At 42.8% G+C, this 17,123-nt stretch overlaps 1 protein-coding gene across 9 annotated transcripts; it reads right to left on the bottom strand.

Annotated features, from left to right (window-relative positions):
- Positions 1 to 688: 688 nt before the first annotated feature.
- On the bottom strand, positions 689 to 16,911 carry klc3 (kinesin light chain 3). Of its 9 annotated transcripts, none has more exons than XM_035383826.1 (15): positions 16,327 to 16,911; positions 16,082 to 16,127; positions 8,175 to 8,213; positions 7,663 to 7,893; positions 7,337 to 7,567; positions 6,564 to 6,639; positions 5,769 to 5,994; positions 5,315 to 5,402; positions 4,683 to 4,784; positions 3,988 to 4,161; positions 3,238 to 3,337; positions 2,747 to 2,796; positions 2,109 to 2,239; positions 1,628 to 1,694; positions 689 to 1,530 (listed from the first exon to the last, which is right to left on the bottom strand). In XM_035383826.1, exons 4-15 carry the CDS (start codon positions 7,870 to 7,872, stop codon positions 1,444 to 1,446), a joined length of 1,542 nt encoding a protein of 513 aa, XP_035239717.1. In that variant the 5' UTR covers positions 7,873 to 7,893; positions 8,175 to 8,213; positions 16,082 to 16,127; positions 16,327 to 16,911; the 3' UTR covers positions 689 to 1,443. The 9 variants fall into 9 exon arrangements, with proteins under 9 accessions (XP_035239717.1, XP_035239711.1, XP_035239712.1 ...); XM_035383820.1 differs by having other exon boundaries at positions 8,175 to 8,216; positions 16,327 to 16,910; XM_035383821.1 differs by lacking the exon at positions 16,327 to 16,911 and adding an exon at positions 16,288 to 16,313 and having other exon boundaries at positions 8,175 to 8,216.
- Between the last annotated feature and the right edge of the window lie 212 nt (positions 16,912 to 17,123).

Here is a 17,123-nt window from a genome sequence, read left to right as displayed (position 1 = left end):
ATAGTCTTGCTATCACTGTTGCCTGTAATATTAACATAAACCAAAAAAATAACTTTGTTAATGAAGTCTGTCAGTTAATGATGTGACTGCACCTAAAGCCTGTTTCCATGTCAGAGTTTCAGGTGTGAACCATGACAGAAATTCCAAAACAAAAGAGAGTGCATTTCCACTCACATCAGTGAGACTATTTCTGTAACATCCAAACCGCCACCATGAGAAATGATGATAAACTACCCTGGGTTCAAGGGAAAACTAAAACTCCTGGCACAACAAACTAAACTAATTTTCAGGCCCAAAATGAATTATACATTAAGAATTTGCAATAATCGTTTAAAGTCCAAACTGGTCAGAATAAATACGATTTAACAACTGTAATAGAGCCAACTAATTTAAACATCACAATGTTTAAAACATGAAACATTTTTTAAATTGATATACACACTTATTTGCTGCAAAGTGCTTAAGGCAGTACTGTATTAACCTAAAACTGCACTAGTGCAGAGTAGATACAAAATACAAAATACTAGACACAAGATTAATTTCTCTGATTCCATGATTTCTCTTCAAAATGTGCAGCTCATATCATTTTTTTGTAAAAAAAAACAAACAAAAAAAACACAGTTTGATAATATATTACCCTTCATCTCGTGTGAATTCCAAAGACCTAAATGAAGAACTGGTCAGAATATTGAGTTTGGTACATTTACCGCAATTACGGTTAACGATTGTCCAGATATGTTTCCTTTGACACAATAACAGAGATTTGGTCACATCATGAAACAAAATGGAATGTGGAGCCATTGCCTGAGGTCCTTTTGGGTTGTAAATCGGTGTCCCTTCTGTAATTATTTTAAAAATATAAAATTGGAACCCAAATTTCATCTTCAGCATAGTGAGTTACAGGTAGTGCAATCTTTTGGATTCTTCTGTTTCTGGGTTTATTTTATACACTGTTATGTAGTGTGTTCAGAATATTTAACATTACATAAATGTTTCTAAATAAATATTTTAAAAGTATTAATTGCATTTTCAACATCTTAAAAACTTCAAGCAGACTGACTGGCTTACCTTCCCTACCAGCTATGAAAACATACTCCAAAAATATTTTTAAATCTTAATGGATTGTCTTCGTTCCCTAAATTCTACTTACGATTTAGTAAATGATCTAAAATGGATTAGCTGTATCTAACATCAGTTGCTGTTCTTGTAGGAACCAACTCCAAACACTCACACACAAGCCAAAGGAGTGTGAGTGTGTGTGTTTACGCACGCACTGGGAATCAAGGAGGACTGCTGGCATAAGAGAAATGCTAGATTCGGACTGAAGTGGGGCCAGCCCAGTTAGACAAACGGATGGGGGATGGCCCAGCAGGTCTTGAGCTTGGTGCAAAGGAGTAGACGGTGGAAGAGTCAAATGTCAGAGGTTAGGGAACGAATGCAGTATTAGCTAGTTCCACTGAGGGACCCCCGACGGGCCAAACTTTGGGTGCTGGAACTGAGGCCTCGGGTTTCTGTGAGAGTGTTAGCCTTCTGAAGAGAGAAGGAGAGAACGACATATTTTTAAAATAAATGCTTCATAGATCTAACAACAACAAGAAGCTTTACAAAGAGGTGATTTCCTTCTTACCTGAGCTGCATCCTGGCTCTCTCTCACCCCGACATTCAGCACATTAAGGGAATTGGCTCTCTTCATCCTATCATAAGAGAGGAAACATATGACCCTCATGGAAACAAATCGACCAGTTTCACCCCACAGCACTTCCATGTGCCCTTGGACTAAACTCCAAACTCAAGCCTGTAGGGGGAAGCAATTATGTGAAGCCCATGTGAGGTGTGGAATTTTCTGTAGTTTATAAATGGCTTCATTGTTTACATGATTGTATAAATTATTTGTTTACGGTTCTAGGCATGCAGAGTCTACTTGTATTTTAGCGATGTTACATGTACTCTCGCTGGTCTGGGAATGTTTTTAGCCATGTACTATTGCTCACGTAAATCACGTCCTCTTGCTTTCCAAGTCACTCTAGCCGAATGTGTGTACTAAAGGAATCCAATGTGATGTAATGTGAGGTTTGGGAAGAGGCCCTTCGTGGCCTTTGCATTCTCACCCTGCGGTCCGGGGGGTGCCATCCTGCGCCCCCACCCCCTTCAGCTTCCTCACCAGCTTCTCACTGCTCCGCCTGATGGACTCCCTGAGCTTAGTGAAGGAGCCACTGCGCTTCAGACCACCGAACCCATCCTGGAGGGAGGGAGTGGGGGGGGGGTTCGTCTTTCATTGAGGATGATTCAAAACTTTTTTTCACAAGTGGGATGTAACACTATAGCCTTATACATTTGGATATTTTTTCAGTGTAATACTTTTAACAAAATAAACACGTTTCTGTATTTCATTTATTCAACCGATTGTTTCGATTGTTTTCAGTTGTTTCGAATCAGTTTTTAAAATCTGGTGCCCGTGAATAACAGGAAAGAAAAGAGACAGAAAGGGAAGGGAAAGGAAACTGGAGAGTGCAGAGAGAATGAGAAGGATGAGTAGAGGAAGGAGAGAGAGATGAGAAGAAAGGAGTGAATGGTGAAAGAAAAGCAGTGGTGGAGCGGGGAGAACGTAGAGGGGCAGGCGAGACTAGGACTGAAGAGAGAGAGGCAGACAGACAGCTTCCTCATTATGTGTAAGATTATCCATCACTGTCATGAAATGGAAAAGAGAATTCTCTGCCAATGTCCCGTGTGGCACCCCACTGTTCACCTGCCGGGAGCTGCCTTCCTCTGTGTGGATCCAGATCGGACGCCCATCCCCTGGGAGAGACAGAAAGAGAGAGAGAGCTGTAATTGCATTATGATATAGATCAGGGGTGGCCAACCCTAGTCCTGGAAAGCAACAGGGTATGCTGTTTTTTATTTTCAACTTTAAAATCAGCAGTGAAATGGCAAGATAACCATGTTATCCTCTGCTTTAATTGATTAACTAAGCACTGAGTAACAACCAGCATGCCCTGGGGCTCACCAGGACCAGGGCTGGCCAGCCCGGAGATATATGATGTCGTTCTGTTTTTGTATCCCTCGGTTGTGCGTGTGCTTTACCGATTTGAATGTACTGGCAGCAGAAGCCGGACCCAACCTATCCTGAGGCTATGAAAGGCAGGAGACGTACAGGAATACTGCACCACAGTTCATAATTAGTGTCGAGCGAAGCCTAAGATATCACAAAATTTGCCTGTTTTTTTTTTTTTTGTTTACCTTCCACAGATCCAAACTCCTTCTCATGGGCTCGCGTGAGGATCTCCTTGTACAGGGCTTCAGCCTGTCTGTACTTCCCCTGTTTAAGGTAACATGAGGCCTGCAAACACACACACACACATACTTCTTTTCAGTTTGAAAGTTACACAATCTGGTCCCCACAGTGCTACCAATCAGAGCACACCTGACTTACAGTCATGGTCTCAGTCATGGCCACACTATAGCCTTCATGAGATGATCACAATGCAACTTTCGTGTTTTTTTTGTGAATCTGTTTCCACAACTGCCCACTTCCTTATAATTGTAAAAAGAAGCAAAACCCTGCACACTACACCTCAGTGCTTCCATTTATTGAACTATATACACAACGTTTCAACCCTCAGGTCTTTATCCAGTCAGGTGTACCTGATAATGGGTGCAGTGAAGAGTAGTGTGCTGGGTTTTTCTTCTTTTTGCATTTGAATTCCCCTATAACTCTAGCACCAATGAAAAGACTGTATTGTATGTATGTTCTTTCTACTTTGCTACACTTCCTTATAATTCACAGCCAGCTGAATATTTTCACTGCTCTGCAAAACCTGTAACTCCAGTAGCTTCCACCACATCCACTTCCCTTCTCTTACCCAGCCTCGCTCTCCCACCCACTCTGGGAACCACGTTCCAATTCTCCAATCCCATTCATCCCATCCATAAAATCCTCTGAAAAACCCCCACCCCGCTCCCAGCAGCTCCCCCCTCCCTGTGCCTCACCAGGTTGTTCTTGGTCTTGGCCACGTTGGCGTCGTCTGGGCCCAGCCGGCTCTGGTAGATGTGCAGGGCGCGCTCGTAGTACTGCTCCACCTCCTGGTACTTGCCCTGGTTCTGGCACAGCAGGGCCAGGTTGTTCAGCTGCTTGGCCACATCCGGGTGATCAGTGCCCAGCACCTGGGGAGGGTGTGACAGCATAGGAAACTGTTTTATGACACCCAGTTTTTGTAATGAATATATTGCACCAAAATGAAGTACAGCAAAACAATAATTAAGCACGAGTATTTATTCATGTATAAAATATTAAAACAAGAAAAAGGGGGAAATTGAGCACTAGGGACAGGTGTTCGTCAACCCAAGCCACCAACCCGCTGCCCCCCTCAGCACACGCCACGTGCTGGCCTTACCAATCCTTTCCCATTACAGAAATTACATTAAAATTTAATGTTAATGTAAGTTGAATGTTGGAAGACATTTGTTCTATGTTTTGTACATCTATTTTCTATTTTTATAAATTTTATTTTTTCTTTTATTTTGTACATCTGGATGGGTTTCCTTGGTCCCCCCTCAAAAGCAGGATGACATGGGTCACTTGACCCTCGACATTTCATGACACTGCATAGCTTCATATTTTGTGGCAACTCACAATGCTAAGTACTGTGGAACTGTGGGTTGCCAGGCTACCAGATTCGCCCTACCTTCTCTCTGATCTCCAGGGCCCTCTTGCACAGAGGCTCAGCCTCCTTGTACTTCCCCCTCTTGCCATACAGCACCGCGAGGTTATTCAGAGTGGCTGCCACCTGCAAACATGCACACACACACACACACACACACACACAATCAGATCTCACAACCAGGCTGAGAACCGCGGGCTACTCTATTTTACACAAACTGAATTATTTTCGAACTGTTATGGTAATGTAAGCCCACTGTGTCACTTCAACTTGTTTTGTCAGTTTGGGAGGGCAAACACTAGCATGCATGTTCTCAATGTGCGCAGCCAGCCACTGCACCTTTTCACTCTGCAGGCCAACAGCTGAGCTGCGCAGAGGAATGCAGCTGCGCAGGAAGACTGCAGATGTCTGCTCAGGCAGAGAGAGTAGCTACTGAGATGGAGAATAAAACCCTAAAACCGTCTCTCCCCAGGCAACACTGCAGGCAATTACACATAACCCTGAAGGACTGCTGACCACTGTGTGTGCTGGCACAGCCAGGTCAGGGTTATATCTGGATGTATCGCTGCAGTGAGTCCCAGTTATTTGGCTGGATACACTGCCCAGGAGTCAAGACAGTGTTTTATTACTGCAACAATCAGCAAAGTCATGCTAACCGCGGGGTGATCCACACCCAGGGTCTTCTCTCGGATGGCGAGGGCATCGTTCAGCAGGTTGGCCGCCTCTTTATACTTGTTCTGGTCTCTGTGAGGCAGGAGAAACATGGAGACAAGCGTCAAACTCAATTCAGTCCGATACTGAAATATGGCATAGGATGTGGCCAAATGATGAAAGTGGCCAGTCCAATGTGAAGGTGTCCCGGCAGTCAGGTGTTCCCCTCACCTGCACAACAGAGCCAGGATTTTGAGCATGGAGCCTACTTGAACACCAGTGGCAGTATGTTGAGCATGGGGCCTATCTGTACTCCAGTGCCAGGATGTTGAACATCGGCCCTATCTGTACACCAGTGCCAGGATGTTGAGCATGGGGTCTACCGGTATGCTAGAGCCAGGATATTGAGCATGGGGTCTACCTGTACAACAAAACCAGGATATTGAGCATGGGGCCTACCTGTACACAAGAGCCAGGATGTTGAGCATGGTGGCTACGTCAGGGTGGGTGTGACCTGAGGACTTCTCCAGGTCCTCCAGGGCCTGCTTGCAGAGGGGCACGGCCACCTCGTACCTGCCCTGGGAGGCGTACTGGATCACCAGGTTGTGGAGGGTTCGCAGGCGGGCCGGGATCTCGTAGCCCCCCTGCTGGGCAGCCGCCGCTGCACTGCTGTGCTGATGAGAGACTGATGAGAGAAACCCGTGAAGGGCACTGAGACCGGGAAACACTGAGAGCTGGAACACACTGACATCTATAGGTACTGATACTGGGAAACACTGAGAGCTGGAACACACTGAGGCAAGGGACACACTAAGACCTCAAAGCACTGCGACCAAGGACATACTGAGACCTCTAGGCACTGAGACTGGGAAACACTGAGACCTGCAGGCACTGAGAGCCAAGACACACGGAGACCTGGTACATACAGTGAGACCTCTAGACACAGAGACCCAGGACATAAAAAGACAGCTAGGCACTGAGACCTGAGACACTCTGAGACCTGCAAGAACTGAGACCTGGAACACACTGAGCCCGGGAAACAACAAGGCACAGATATCAACTGAGACACTGAGGAAGACTGAGGTTTTATAAATTTGTGCTAATACAAACATAAATAGAAAAAAAAGAAACAGAGAGAGGATTCTATTAAGGGAGCCACTGAGACTTGGGAACACTGAGACCCAGCCACAGCCAGTCTGAGCCACACTGGAGACACAGCAGAGGTAAACCGTCTTTCCTTTACAACAGGCTTACTCTGCGACGGCTCCTCCTCATCAGCGGGAAAGAGGTCATCCAGGGACTCCTTGGCAGTGGCAGTTTCTTTGTCATCCTGTGTGAGGTAGACAACGACAGCAGCAGACATTTTGAACAGTCAGCACCGGTACAGTCAGGATTATATATTCTAATATATTTTAGTGCTCTTGGGTGGACGCATCATACAACAACCTGACAGCATACGTTAGTGCAGGATTTCAGACATCAAGGGAAGCATACATATTTCTGATGACACTTTCTGTGAAAAGTCCTTCACAAGAGCTAAATAACTTCTTCACAAGCACTACAAAGACATTCATGAGCACCAGCTGCATCAGTGGCAACATAACATACCATTTGACTATTTTCATTTAATGACTTATAACAGTAGTCCTTACCCCGGGAACTGAAGACCCACAAGGTCTGCTGGCTTTCATGGTTACTCAGCACTTGAGCAGCACAGCAATTGATCAGTTAAAGCAGCCAGTTACACAGCTAACTCAGGTCACCTGGTTTCTTGGGTCTGAATTGATTGCTGATCTTAAGGGGAAAACAAAGAGCAGCAGACTCTGTGGGACCAAGTTTCCAGGACTAGGATTGAGGATAAGGTATAGAACAGAGGTGTCCAATCTAATCCAAAAAGGGAAGGTATGGGTGCAGGTTTTTGTATTAGCCCAGCACTATGACACCTGATTTGACTCTTGATTGATTTGGTCTTGATTGATTGATAATTCGCTGAATCAGTTGTAGTGCGGGGATATGCACGCGCGTACCAGCGGCGGCTCCTCCTGGTCGTATTTGCGGATGCTGTTCATGAACTGCAGGTGGCGGTTCTGCTCCTCCAGGGTGACCAGCTCCTGCTCGCGCTCCTGCAGCCGCAGCTGCGTTGCTGCCAGCTCGTCCCGCAGCCACTGGTTCTCCTGGCAGAGCCGCCGCACCTGCGTCCGCAGCTTCTGCTTCTCCGCCTCCAGCGAGCCCAGGTGGGCCGACAGGGCCATCATCACCTGGTTGGGGAGGTTAAGCACATTCCCACAATGTTTCCACAACATTGCAGCCACAATTTCACAGCAGAATCCCGCCCCCCTCCCCCCCAGCGTACCTGTGCCTCTCCGAGACCCAGCTCGATCCTCTCCAGGGACTCCTGGATAATGCCGGTCTTCTCCTGCTCCACGCTGCCGCTCTCCACAGACGGCTGGCTCTGCAGCGCCTCCTGCAGGCTGTCCAGGAGGGTGTGGTTCTCGCCCCGTAGCGCCTCCAGGCCCGCGATCACCTGCCGCGTGCTGGACAGGATCTCCTCCCCCGACAACATGGCGCCCCCACCGTGCCACACCTGAGGGAGCAGGCAGAAGGCGTGAATCCCACAATGCAATGGGCATGGCTGTGATCCACGCCGAGGCCTGTGCCATTGCATACTCAAAGCATAGACTGAACTCTTACACCAGAGTTGAGCAAGTGAACATTTACATACTGTATGATTCTAAAACACAGAGATACATGCACTACGCAAAGTAGCACACAGCTAAGTGGCTCACAATACAGTGACATCACATTACTTCAGGGAAAGACAATGTCTACACACCAACACAATGGGACAATGCCTAATGACCTCACCCCTGGTCAAAATGATGGTTCCGTGTGATGTCCCTCAAGCTGCTGAGAGAGAGAGAGAGAGAGAACAAGAACAAGTTGAAGGCCTACAAAACATACCGCATCAACCTCAAAATGAAGTGCCACAGTAACCAGCATCAACAGAACAGGCAATTAATCTTTCACTTCTCACCACCAGGGGGAAGCAGTCTTTAAATTTAAGGACAATAAACCAGGAACTGTTCTTTCCTTGAACCGGTCCCCTAACACAACCCTCAGCTGAACAGACACATTTTTTAAGGATGACTGCGTTTTTTAATCAGAATATTCTTTATCCAACCTTCCCAGCAGCTCTTGTGTTCACTATAGATTCCAGCTAGTGACTGCATTTTAAATCCAGCCATAGGGATTGTTCTCGATTATTCAATGGCTTTCCAAGGCAAAAATCATAAAAAAATACATGAACAACAGCAGCTGTGTTCTGAAATGGGGGCCTTTAAAGGCTGTGTCATTGATTAAAAAATAATTGGAGGGAGGAAAAGATTCCGGAAGATTCCCCTGGTCTCCAGCAATCCTATAATCCAGAGACAACTGAACAATTTCACCTATAATTGAAAGGCTGAGCAACACCTTGCAAAAGCCCCAACTACAGTACCACATGAGAGATGGTTATTCAATGATGCAGTGATTGAGTGTTCTGTAGGGTATGGGAAACCCTAAAGATAGAATTAAGTATTTCCATTGCTAATTCATGGAAAACATGCCCTGTGGCACCTTCCACCAGCTCTCAGCAAAGGAGCTTATCCAGCCATATATGGGCAATTGTGTCTTAAGGGCAACTGAGGCTCTGTACTTCCTGTGAGCCCACTCTATTCTCACTCTCCATGGTTATAGGATGGAATGGTAAGATGTGGAGTAGCATTTTTAAGACAAGGTTCTAAAAACAGTTACAGATCAAAACTTTCAGCAGTGGGGGCAGTGGCTGTACCCCAAGAAACCCGGGAGCAAATGTATTTTTCCCATTAAAAATGTTGTAGGTAATATGTGCAATATTATGTATCAAAGTTATGTATTTAGACTTCACCTTTCTAGAAGAACATAAATTCAAGCCAAGGAGCCCCAGTGCAGAAAAATCACAGGAGAGACATTTCTTTTTTTGGAAGATGTTTAAAGTAGGCCAATAGCTACCAGGGAAAGTGAACACCACCGCTGCACAAGTCCAGCCCTTGGTTTCCAAGCTTGTTCATCAGTGCTGAAAAGCATCTATTCACATGATGATCTGACCATATACAGGAGGAAGAAAGGCCTGTGACAGGCATGGTCTTCAGTAGGAACACCTCCCTTGATGTGATACTTGGCTAGTGCCAAACCAACCATCATCAAATATAGATGCTGAATCAATAATATACAGTGAGCCTACAGCCGTCTAATGTAACTGCGGAGTGACACGTTAAAAGCATAATTTTATGTATGCTGCAATTCTGATTCAATTTTGTCTTGAAAGATTAATATTCTTTCTCTTGTCTACCCCATCTTATACATGATATACATGATTCTCAGTAACATGCACCTACAACACATTTATTTTTGAACAGTTTTCCAAGAAAAACAATTAAGTGACCTCAAGAATGAAAAAGAATCATATTACTTGTCACAAAAAAAATGACCCACTAGCCAATGCAGCAACTGAATGTATGCTACAGTAAATATACATGTACCACAAGGTTGATTATTTGTAAAAGCTAATATGGTCCAGGTTAAATAACCTGGCATTTACACTGTAAATACTGGTGATTAGAATTCCCTTCACTGCTCTAGATTACATGGTTTCCTTCTGTTTTCTCTGGAGTACTTATTACATTGCACAAGCCTGGGGGATAATTGAAATTCTATCTCACACACAATAGAGGTGGTCGGTGACCAAAGAAAGTATCACCCAATGCAAGTCAACCTTTTGTGGAACTTGTAACATGAGCTTTTTGCGCTGAACATGTCCTCATACTTACGGGCAGCTAACTGCTAAATTAACAGTAACAAATAATACCCCAATACCCCATGTCACACTATCCAAACAGATGAAGTACTGGATATAGGCAAAATTGAATGTTTTGTTTGGAAACTGATAGCACCATAATCAACCAAATGCAAATGTATCATTTTGTACCGAGAAACAATTTATAAATGTGTTGTTAATAAAATGCACTATACACTATACTTCAGAGAATTCATTCAAAATTGGCCTGCAAAGGCAACTGACTTGGTCTGTTCTTCATATGTCCAAATATATATATATGTTCCCATTGCTTCATCCTCAAATGTTAGCTGACTTCTTCCAGGCAACCCAATATTCATTTTTAAACTCCAATTAAATAGCTTTGTTTAAAAAATAAATAAATAAATAAATAATAATAATAATAATATGGTAAATGGGAGGCCAATGTGAAGTGAACAGTGTTCAATGAGGCCCATGGAGAGCAGGATAGCAGAATCAATAAGCATCTCCCAACACAGACTGAAGACCCAGCTTTGCAGACTGCATCCTGACTCCCAATGTATTCCCACCTCTTAGCACTGTTTTTTTTTGCAATTACTTTGGAGTTGTTAAGGCTGTATTGTGTATGTTGGCTGTATGAATCTATGATCTGTATTATGGTTCTAGATTGGCTTGAGTTAACTAACATTTAGTGCTTTGGTGATGTTACACAGACACTCACTGGCCTGGGAATATTGTTATCCAGATCTGGCTCACATAACTTGAGTGGATGTGCCTGGATAAGAGTGTCTGCTGCATCGATGTAGCATAATGGAATTACCCTTGAAGAGGAAACCCAGCCTACCTTTCCCTCTGGACACGCAGACAGAGATATGATAATGACTGAAATAATAACTGAAAATGGCAAAGCTGCTATGGCAAATTGGAAGGGAACGAGGAAACCATAGAGTCCCCACTATGTGTGTGTGTGTGTGTGTGTGTGTGCATGTGTGTGGGTGTGTGGGTGAGTGTTTGAGTGGGAGGGCGAGGTTAGGTTTCCTGAAAAATAACTGGGGTATATCATCTATTCAAAACACTTCATTAATGCCATTATTCCAAGAGGGTTATCAATTGTTCCGCTCATTATGGCATATGTGAAAAAATAAATAAAAACATCTAAAAATTATTAATTTACATTGGCTCAGGGCTGTGAATGCATGTTAATTGGGAACAGGATAACAAAGCTATGACATCTGTCATAACACATTTTGCTATACAAATAAAGTACATCTTAAATTCATGGTTAACATGTCAAGTGAAACATAGTCAATTTTGATTTACTTTGTTGTTTATCTCTCTCTCTCTCTCTCTCACTCTCTCTCTCTCTCTCTCTGTGTGCGCGCGATTTGCTTCATGGAATTACGCCCACTGATGTAGGCTGTATCTGTTGCATGGGCTATTCCAGTTAAGGGCTTAATGTCCCATACCTAATTATTATAACACTACAACACATACAACATACTCTCATTTGCCAATGGATCTCTGTTGTCTTAATCCCTGTAATTTCAAACTATTGAGCACTAGAGGTAACTCCAAAACCAATTGAACATATATTTTGAAAAGAGGGACAGTGAGCAAAAAAACGTTTTTTTTTCTTTTTTAAACGAGGCAACGGAATCAATAAGTCAACCGAACGGAATTTCATCAAGTTATAAGTTCATTTGGAAGCACCACAAACGTTCTTATAATTTATCATGTATAGGACGAAAATACGAATTAAATAAAACAATTTAAGAGACGTGTCAAATGCTATATAAAGGTACATCAGCCAATTTCCAGAGAAACTCCTCCTAGGGTCACAGTTTTGGTGGGGAAGGCCTTCCAATATTAATGTCACTGAACTCTATTGGGATGGCAGGTATGCCATCCCGCCAAGTTACGCCTTGGCGGGGGCATGCCCCCATACCTATACAGCACCGAGAGTTTGGCACTTTTCAGGGTTCCCCACAGAAATAACCACAACAGCCACAGACACTCAGCCCTTAAAAACATTAAATTCTGTACATTCTGACCCCATTTCAACAAACAGATTTCATAAACAACTCCACATGTCCACACAATAAAGCTCCAAACTAAGGGGATTTTGCGTTTTCTCCTTCTTCTTCTTCTTCTTCTTCTCTTTCTTCTTCTTCTTCTTCTTCTTCTTCTTCTCATTCTTATTTTTCCTGCCGCCTATCCCACTAACAACATGTCTACCCATTGGACATTTCACTGACACCAGCCAAATCTTCACCTACACGACCCAATCAAAAACGCGCATACACACGCAAAATACCAATACCTTTTTACTCTGAAACATTTCCAGTTTAAACAGCTAGTCCGCCTGTGGCCTAGTGGGCAAGGTTACAGTCTTGAGAACACGGAGTTGTAGGTTCAAGCCCAGCTAGGAACGTGTTTCTTTAACCTGCTTCGACCCTCACTGATTATTGTCTACTACTTATCAATTGTTGCTTTTGCACCATATCTACCCGGCCTTCACCGTTCAGTTATTAACCGGCTACAATATTGCTAAGCCATATGGATTCAACGGGAGCTCTTCTGTGCTTACTGGCCTGTGTTCTTCTTTAAAACCACCGGCAGGTTGCTAATGATATGTCACGCATTGCATAGCTATGGCATGGTGCTGCACTAACGAAGTCACAGACTGGTAAACCTCCGGTTGAAGGCTTGAATCCCGACTCGCCCTCAGGCAGATCATTTCCTCTTTTACACTAACTTTTTCTTACGGTTATATTTGCTTTACCAAAACTCACTCACGGCCACCCATATGCATTTCATGACGGCAAATGTATTCCTTTTATTAAAAAGTTACACCAGTTCACCGCTGTGCCATTTCTACTAACTATATTTCTTCACTTGGCTACCGTACAAAACCTTCTTATCAGCAAACGCCACGTTTCTACATTCATGTTACCTCGCCCTGTTCTCTATCTAGCCACATAGGCTACAAACAATTACTACGTATGTATGTTTTGCAACTCCGCAATCTAAGCAGCTAGTCCACCTGTGGCCTAGTGGGCAAGGTTACAGTCTGGGGAACACGAGGTCGTATGTTCAAGCCCAGCTAGGAACACGTTTCTTTAACCTGCTTCGACCCTCACTAATAATTGTCTACTACTTATCAATTATTGCTTTTGCACCATATCTACCCGCCGTTCACCGTTCAGTTATTAACCGGCAACAATATTGCTAAGCCATATGCATTATGACTTACCGTCTGTACGTTCAGTTATTAACCGGCTACAATATTGCTAATCCATATGGATTCAACGGGAGCTCTTCTGTGCTTACTGGCCTGTGTTCTTCTTTAAAACCACCGGCAGGTTTGCTAATGATATTTCACGCATTGCATAGCTATGACATGGTGCTGCACTAACGAAGTCACAGACTGGTAAACCTCCGGTTGAAGGCTTGAATCCCGACTCGCCCTCAGGCAGATCATTTCCTCTTTTACACTAATGTTTTCTTACGCTTATATTTGCTTTACCAAAACTCACTCACGGCCACCCATATGCATTTCATGACGCAAATGTATTCCTTTTATTAAAAAGTTACACCAGTTCACCGCTGTGCCATTTCTACTAACTATATTTCTTCACTTGGCTACCGTACAAAACCTTCATATCAGCAAACGCCACGTTTCTACATTCATGTTACCTCGCCCTGTTCTCTATCTAGCCACATAGGCTACAAACAATTACTACGTATGTACGTTCTGCAACTCCGCTTTAAAACATTACATTTAAAATCATGATTCACTCATAAGTATAACTACTAGCACTGAACATGAGAAAAACACATTCGTGCAATAGATTGCACATGTTATTTAACCCTCCACTTAAACAACTAATGTTAAATACAGACTGTTATATACCGTTTGATAAGGAAACTAAGCTCGCTCATGGTCACTTCATTTACTTCGCACTATAGTCTGTGATCATGTCAACCTTCACCTACATGCCCATTCTGCTAAAAAACATATTGTTTCAACTACGCAATTTCATCATTTCGCCTAATTTATCTCACACTTGTTATTTTCTCATATGCAAAGCCTGCTGGGACATATGCGTCTGCTCCTATTCTCCGCTATCAACTTTTCCGGTTCTACCTTAACAAAACAGCAAAGAGGATTCCTACCTGCAGATAAGCCTATCAAAATGCCTTATAAACCTTACAAACACTAAAAGTGCATCTTCACGAAATAACAGACAACGGAACAGGACAGAAGGGTACACAAGTTGCGACCTAGGCAGCTCTAATTCTACGGGCTTGCTGATTCTTTTGTCAATCAAGGCTCGTTGGATGCCCGTCAAATCTGTGAGTAGCCTACATAGCTACACTGGCCATATTTCACCTTTTCTGATGCGTTTACAATTACGCCACCGCACTATTTGTCACAGCCACTGTTTTACATATATAGCAAACCGAAACTGCTAAACGTGCACTCTCATCAGACTGTACAAATTCACACAATGATAGCCATAATCCACAACCGTTTCTTACAGGGTCACTTCGCATTTCTCACTCTCGTAATAAAACGCTTTGCAAAAAGAAATGATATCTCATAAAAAAACACGTTTTCAACGTACAAAAATGCCAAGTTACTCAAAAGTATTGATATCAAAATGACGCCAAGTTACGGTACTACAAACAATATAGGCTATCTTGCCTCACCGAAATTTAATAACATGTATTCCAAAGCAATGCTACCCAATATTTCCTCAATTCTTTCAAGTCACTTGGCCCTGTGTGTATATAAGCGTGCAGTACATGGACAGGCCAAACATATGTGTGGATGGCTTTCTCACAGTCATGATTGATTGAATAGGCATCTATATGTCCAATTTGTATTGGTATGTATGTATTTTGGTGGTCAGCCTTTCTGTTGCGTGAATGATTGTATGTTTCTTGGTATAAATGTCTGTTCGTAAATGTGAATGTAACATGCTGCGAGGCAAATGTCCCCATGGGGATAAATAAGTTCTCTATGTATGTATGTACAATATGTATTTTACATGTATTTATTGTACGTTAGCAAATATACAATCACTTGTACATTTAGTCAAATTCAGTTCAGAAGCAAGTATAAACATATGTTTTCTGGAGAAATATGCTTCCTGTAGTGACTGACCAGCAGTTTTCTACATGAATTTCAATGTGTTCCATGAGGCAATACGAAATATTTGACACTTTGATCTGACACAACGTTTGCATGACATTGTAATATGGTAAGATTACAAAACACAGGGCCAAGTGACTTGAAAGAATTGAGGAAATATTGGGTAGCATTGCTTTGGAATACATGTTATTAAATTTCGGTGAGGCAAGATAGCCTATATTGTTTGTAGTACCGTAACTTGGCGTCATTTTGATATCAATACTTTTGAGTAACTTGGCATTTTTGTACGTTGAAAACGTGTTTTTTTATGAGATGATATATACGCTATGATTCATGTGCATATGGGTGTGTTGCTGAAAAGTTTCACACACGTCATTCTATTGATTTTGGACTAACAGCCAACCACGTACTTTAGAGTCGGAGCACAAGTATATGTCAATAACTATGGAAGGCCATTAGAGCATAAATAACCAACCTGTCATTGACAAATGCGATACACGATTTTGTCGTAGTACCATGGTAGATGAAGCGCCATCCTTATCGCAATAATATGAAGCATAAATTAAAATTAGAATAACTTATATAGCAGGGAATGCACAACAAATTCAAGTAATAGTGATACTTCAATAAACAAATAACATTGTCCTAATTAGAAAAGGATATTTTACATAGCGATTAAAAAGAATACCCTCAAGAAATAAACGGCACAAAGCGGGCCAGTCGACAGTGTGCATTTAGAGGTAAAGTCAATACAGACATATTGGTAACAATAATATTTACCTCCTTTAATCCCTGACGCGTATTCCGAGGAGTTTCAACTATTTCCCTGCATATGACACAAAAGAAGGCGATTTGAAGAGATGTTCCCCTTAAAATAAAAATATTAGTATCAAAACATCCACGTGCTATAAATCAGTTCGCTCTGCCCGGCATCACAGTAATTTTCTAGGCTACAGAGTCATAAACTAATTCTTGCAATCATTCACCTGTTATTTCGGTTCTGACTATGTGTTATTTGAGCTTACCTGACAGAGTCATACCCATCATGCACAGCGGCTCCCCGGATGCCATCTTGGTAGAGAGCTCAACTAGCTCTGCTTGTTTTAAAATACGGCACTAGCCAATTAACAATAACTAGTTGATGCTGATCATTTTGCTCTTAAGACGCCACTTGGACTCTTACGTAGTTTTTTTTTCTAAATATATCGTAAACACTGACTACGATGATCGTATCCAAAACGAAGACACTATCGCCTAAGGAAACTGCACACTTTGTTCCCCTCAATAAAAGAATCGGACGTCATATTGATGACTGAGATATTTCTTCCTAAAACTGAAGTATTTACGGAACTGCCTTATAAGCCTTGATCGTGTTTGATAAATGAACATCACATAGCTGTGGAAAAATAATCTCGTACAGCATGCGTGCCAATAAAACATGTTTCCAAAACAAAATGTACTCAATTCTGCGCGCATTATCGTTGCGCTCACTTTAGAGGTTGTGCGGTAAATCGCAGGGCTCAATCTGTTGTCTGATCCAATGTCCCCGTCGTGCACTGCTGATCGGACTAGCTCCACGTATGACTGACATCATTAGCGTGGATCGGCTACAGTGAAATGGTTTCCGACTCCTGTGCGAAAAAGTGCCACCATCACCATCCCTGCTGAAATGCACAAGAACTGATCGGTTCCACTAAACAATGCACGGAACACAAAAAAAAAACATATATTTCCCTCTGATTAAACAGAGGATAATTGCACTGGGAATAGGAGAACGGAGAACAGCACAGTGTAATAAGCATTTGAAATGTGACGTGTGCTG

This window comes from Anguilla anguilla, chromosome 12 (genome assembly GCF_013347855.1).
Source record: "Anguilla anguilla isolate fAngAng1 chromosome 12, fAngAng1.pri, whole genome shotgun sequence".
Classification (NCBI taxonomy): Eukaryota; Metazoa; Chordata; class Actinopteri; order Anguilliformes; family Anguillidae; genus Anguilla; species Anguilla anguilla.
This window is presented reverse-complemented; position numbering and strand designations above follow the sequence as displayed.

Excerpts from the sequence above, each read along its gene's own strand:
- klc3 (XM_035383826.1), bottom strand. The coding sequence starts at position 7,872 with ATGTTGTCGGGGGAGGAGATCCTGTCCAGCACGCGGCAGGTGATCGCG. Across the intron at positions 2,797-3,237 it reads GGAGTTTGGATCTGTGGAAG|GGGATGGGCGTCCGATCTGG; the intron begins GTAAACAAAAAA and ends TGTCTCTCCCAG. Across the intron at positions 1,531-1,627 it reads AGAGCCAGGATGCAGCTCAG|AAGGCTAACACTCTCACAGA; the intron begins GTAAGAAGGAAA and ends TTCTCTCTTCAG.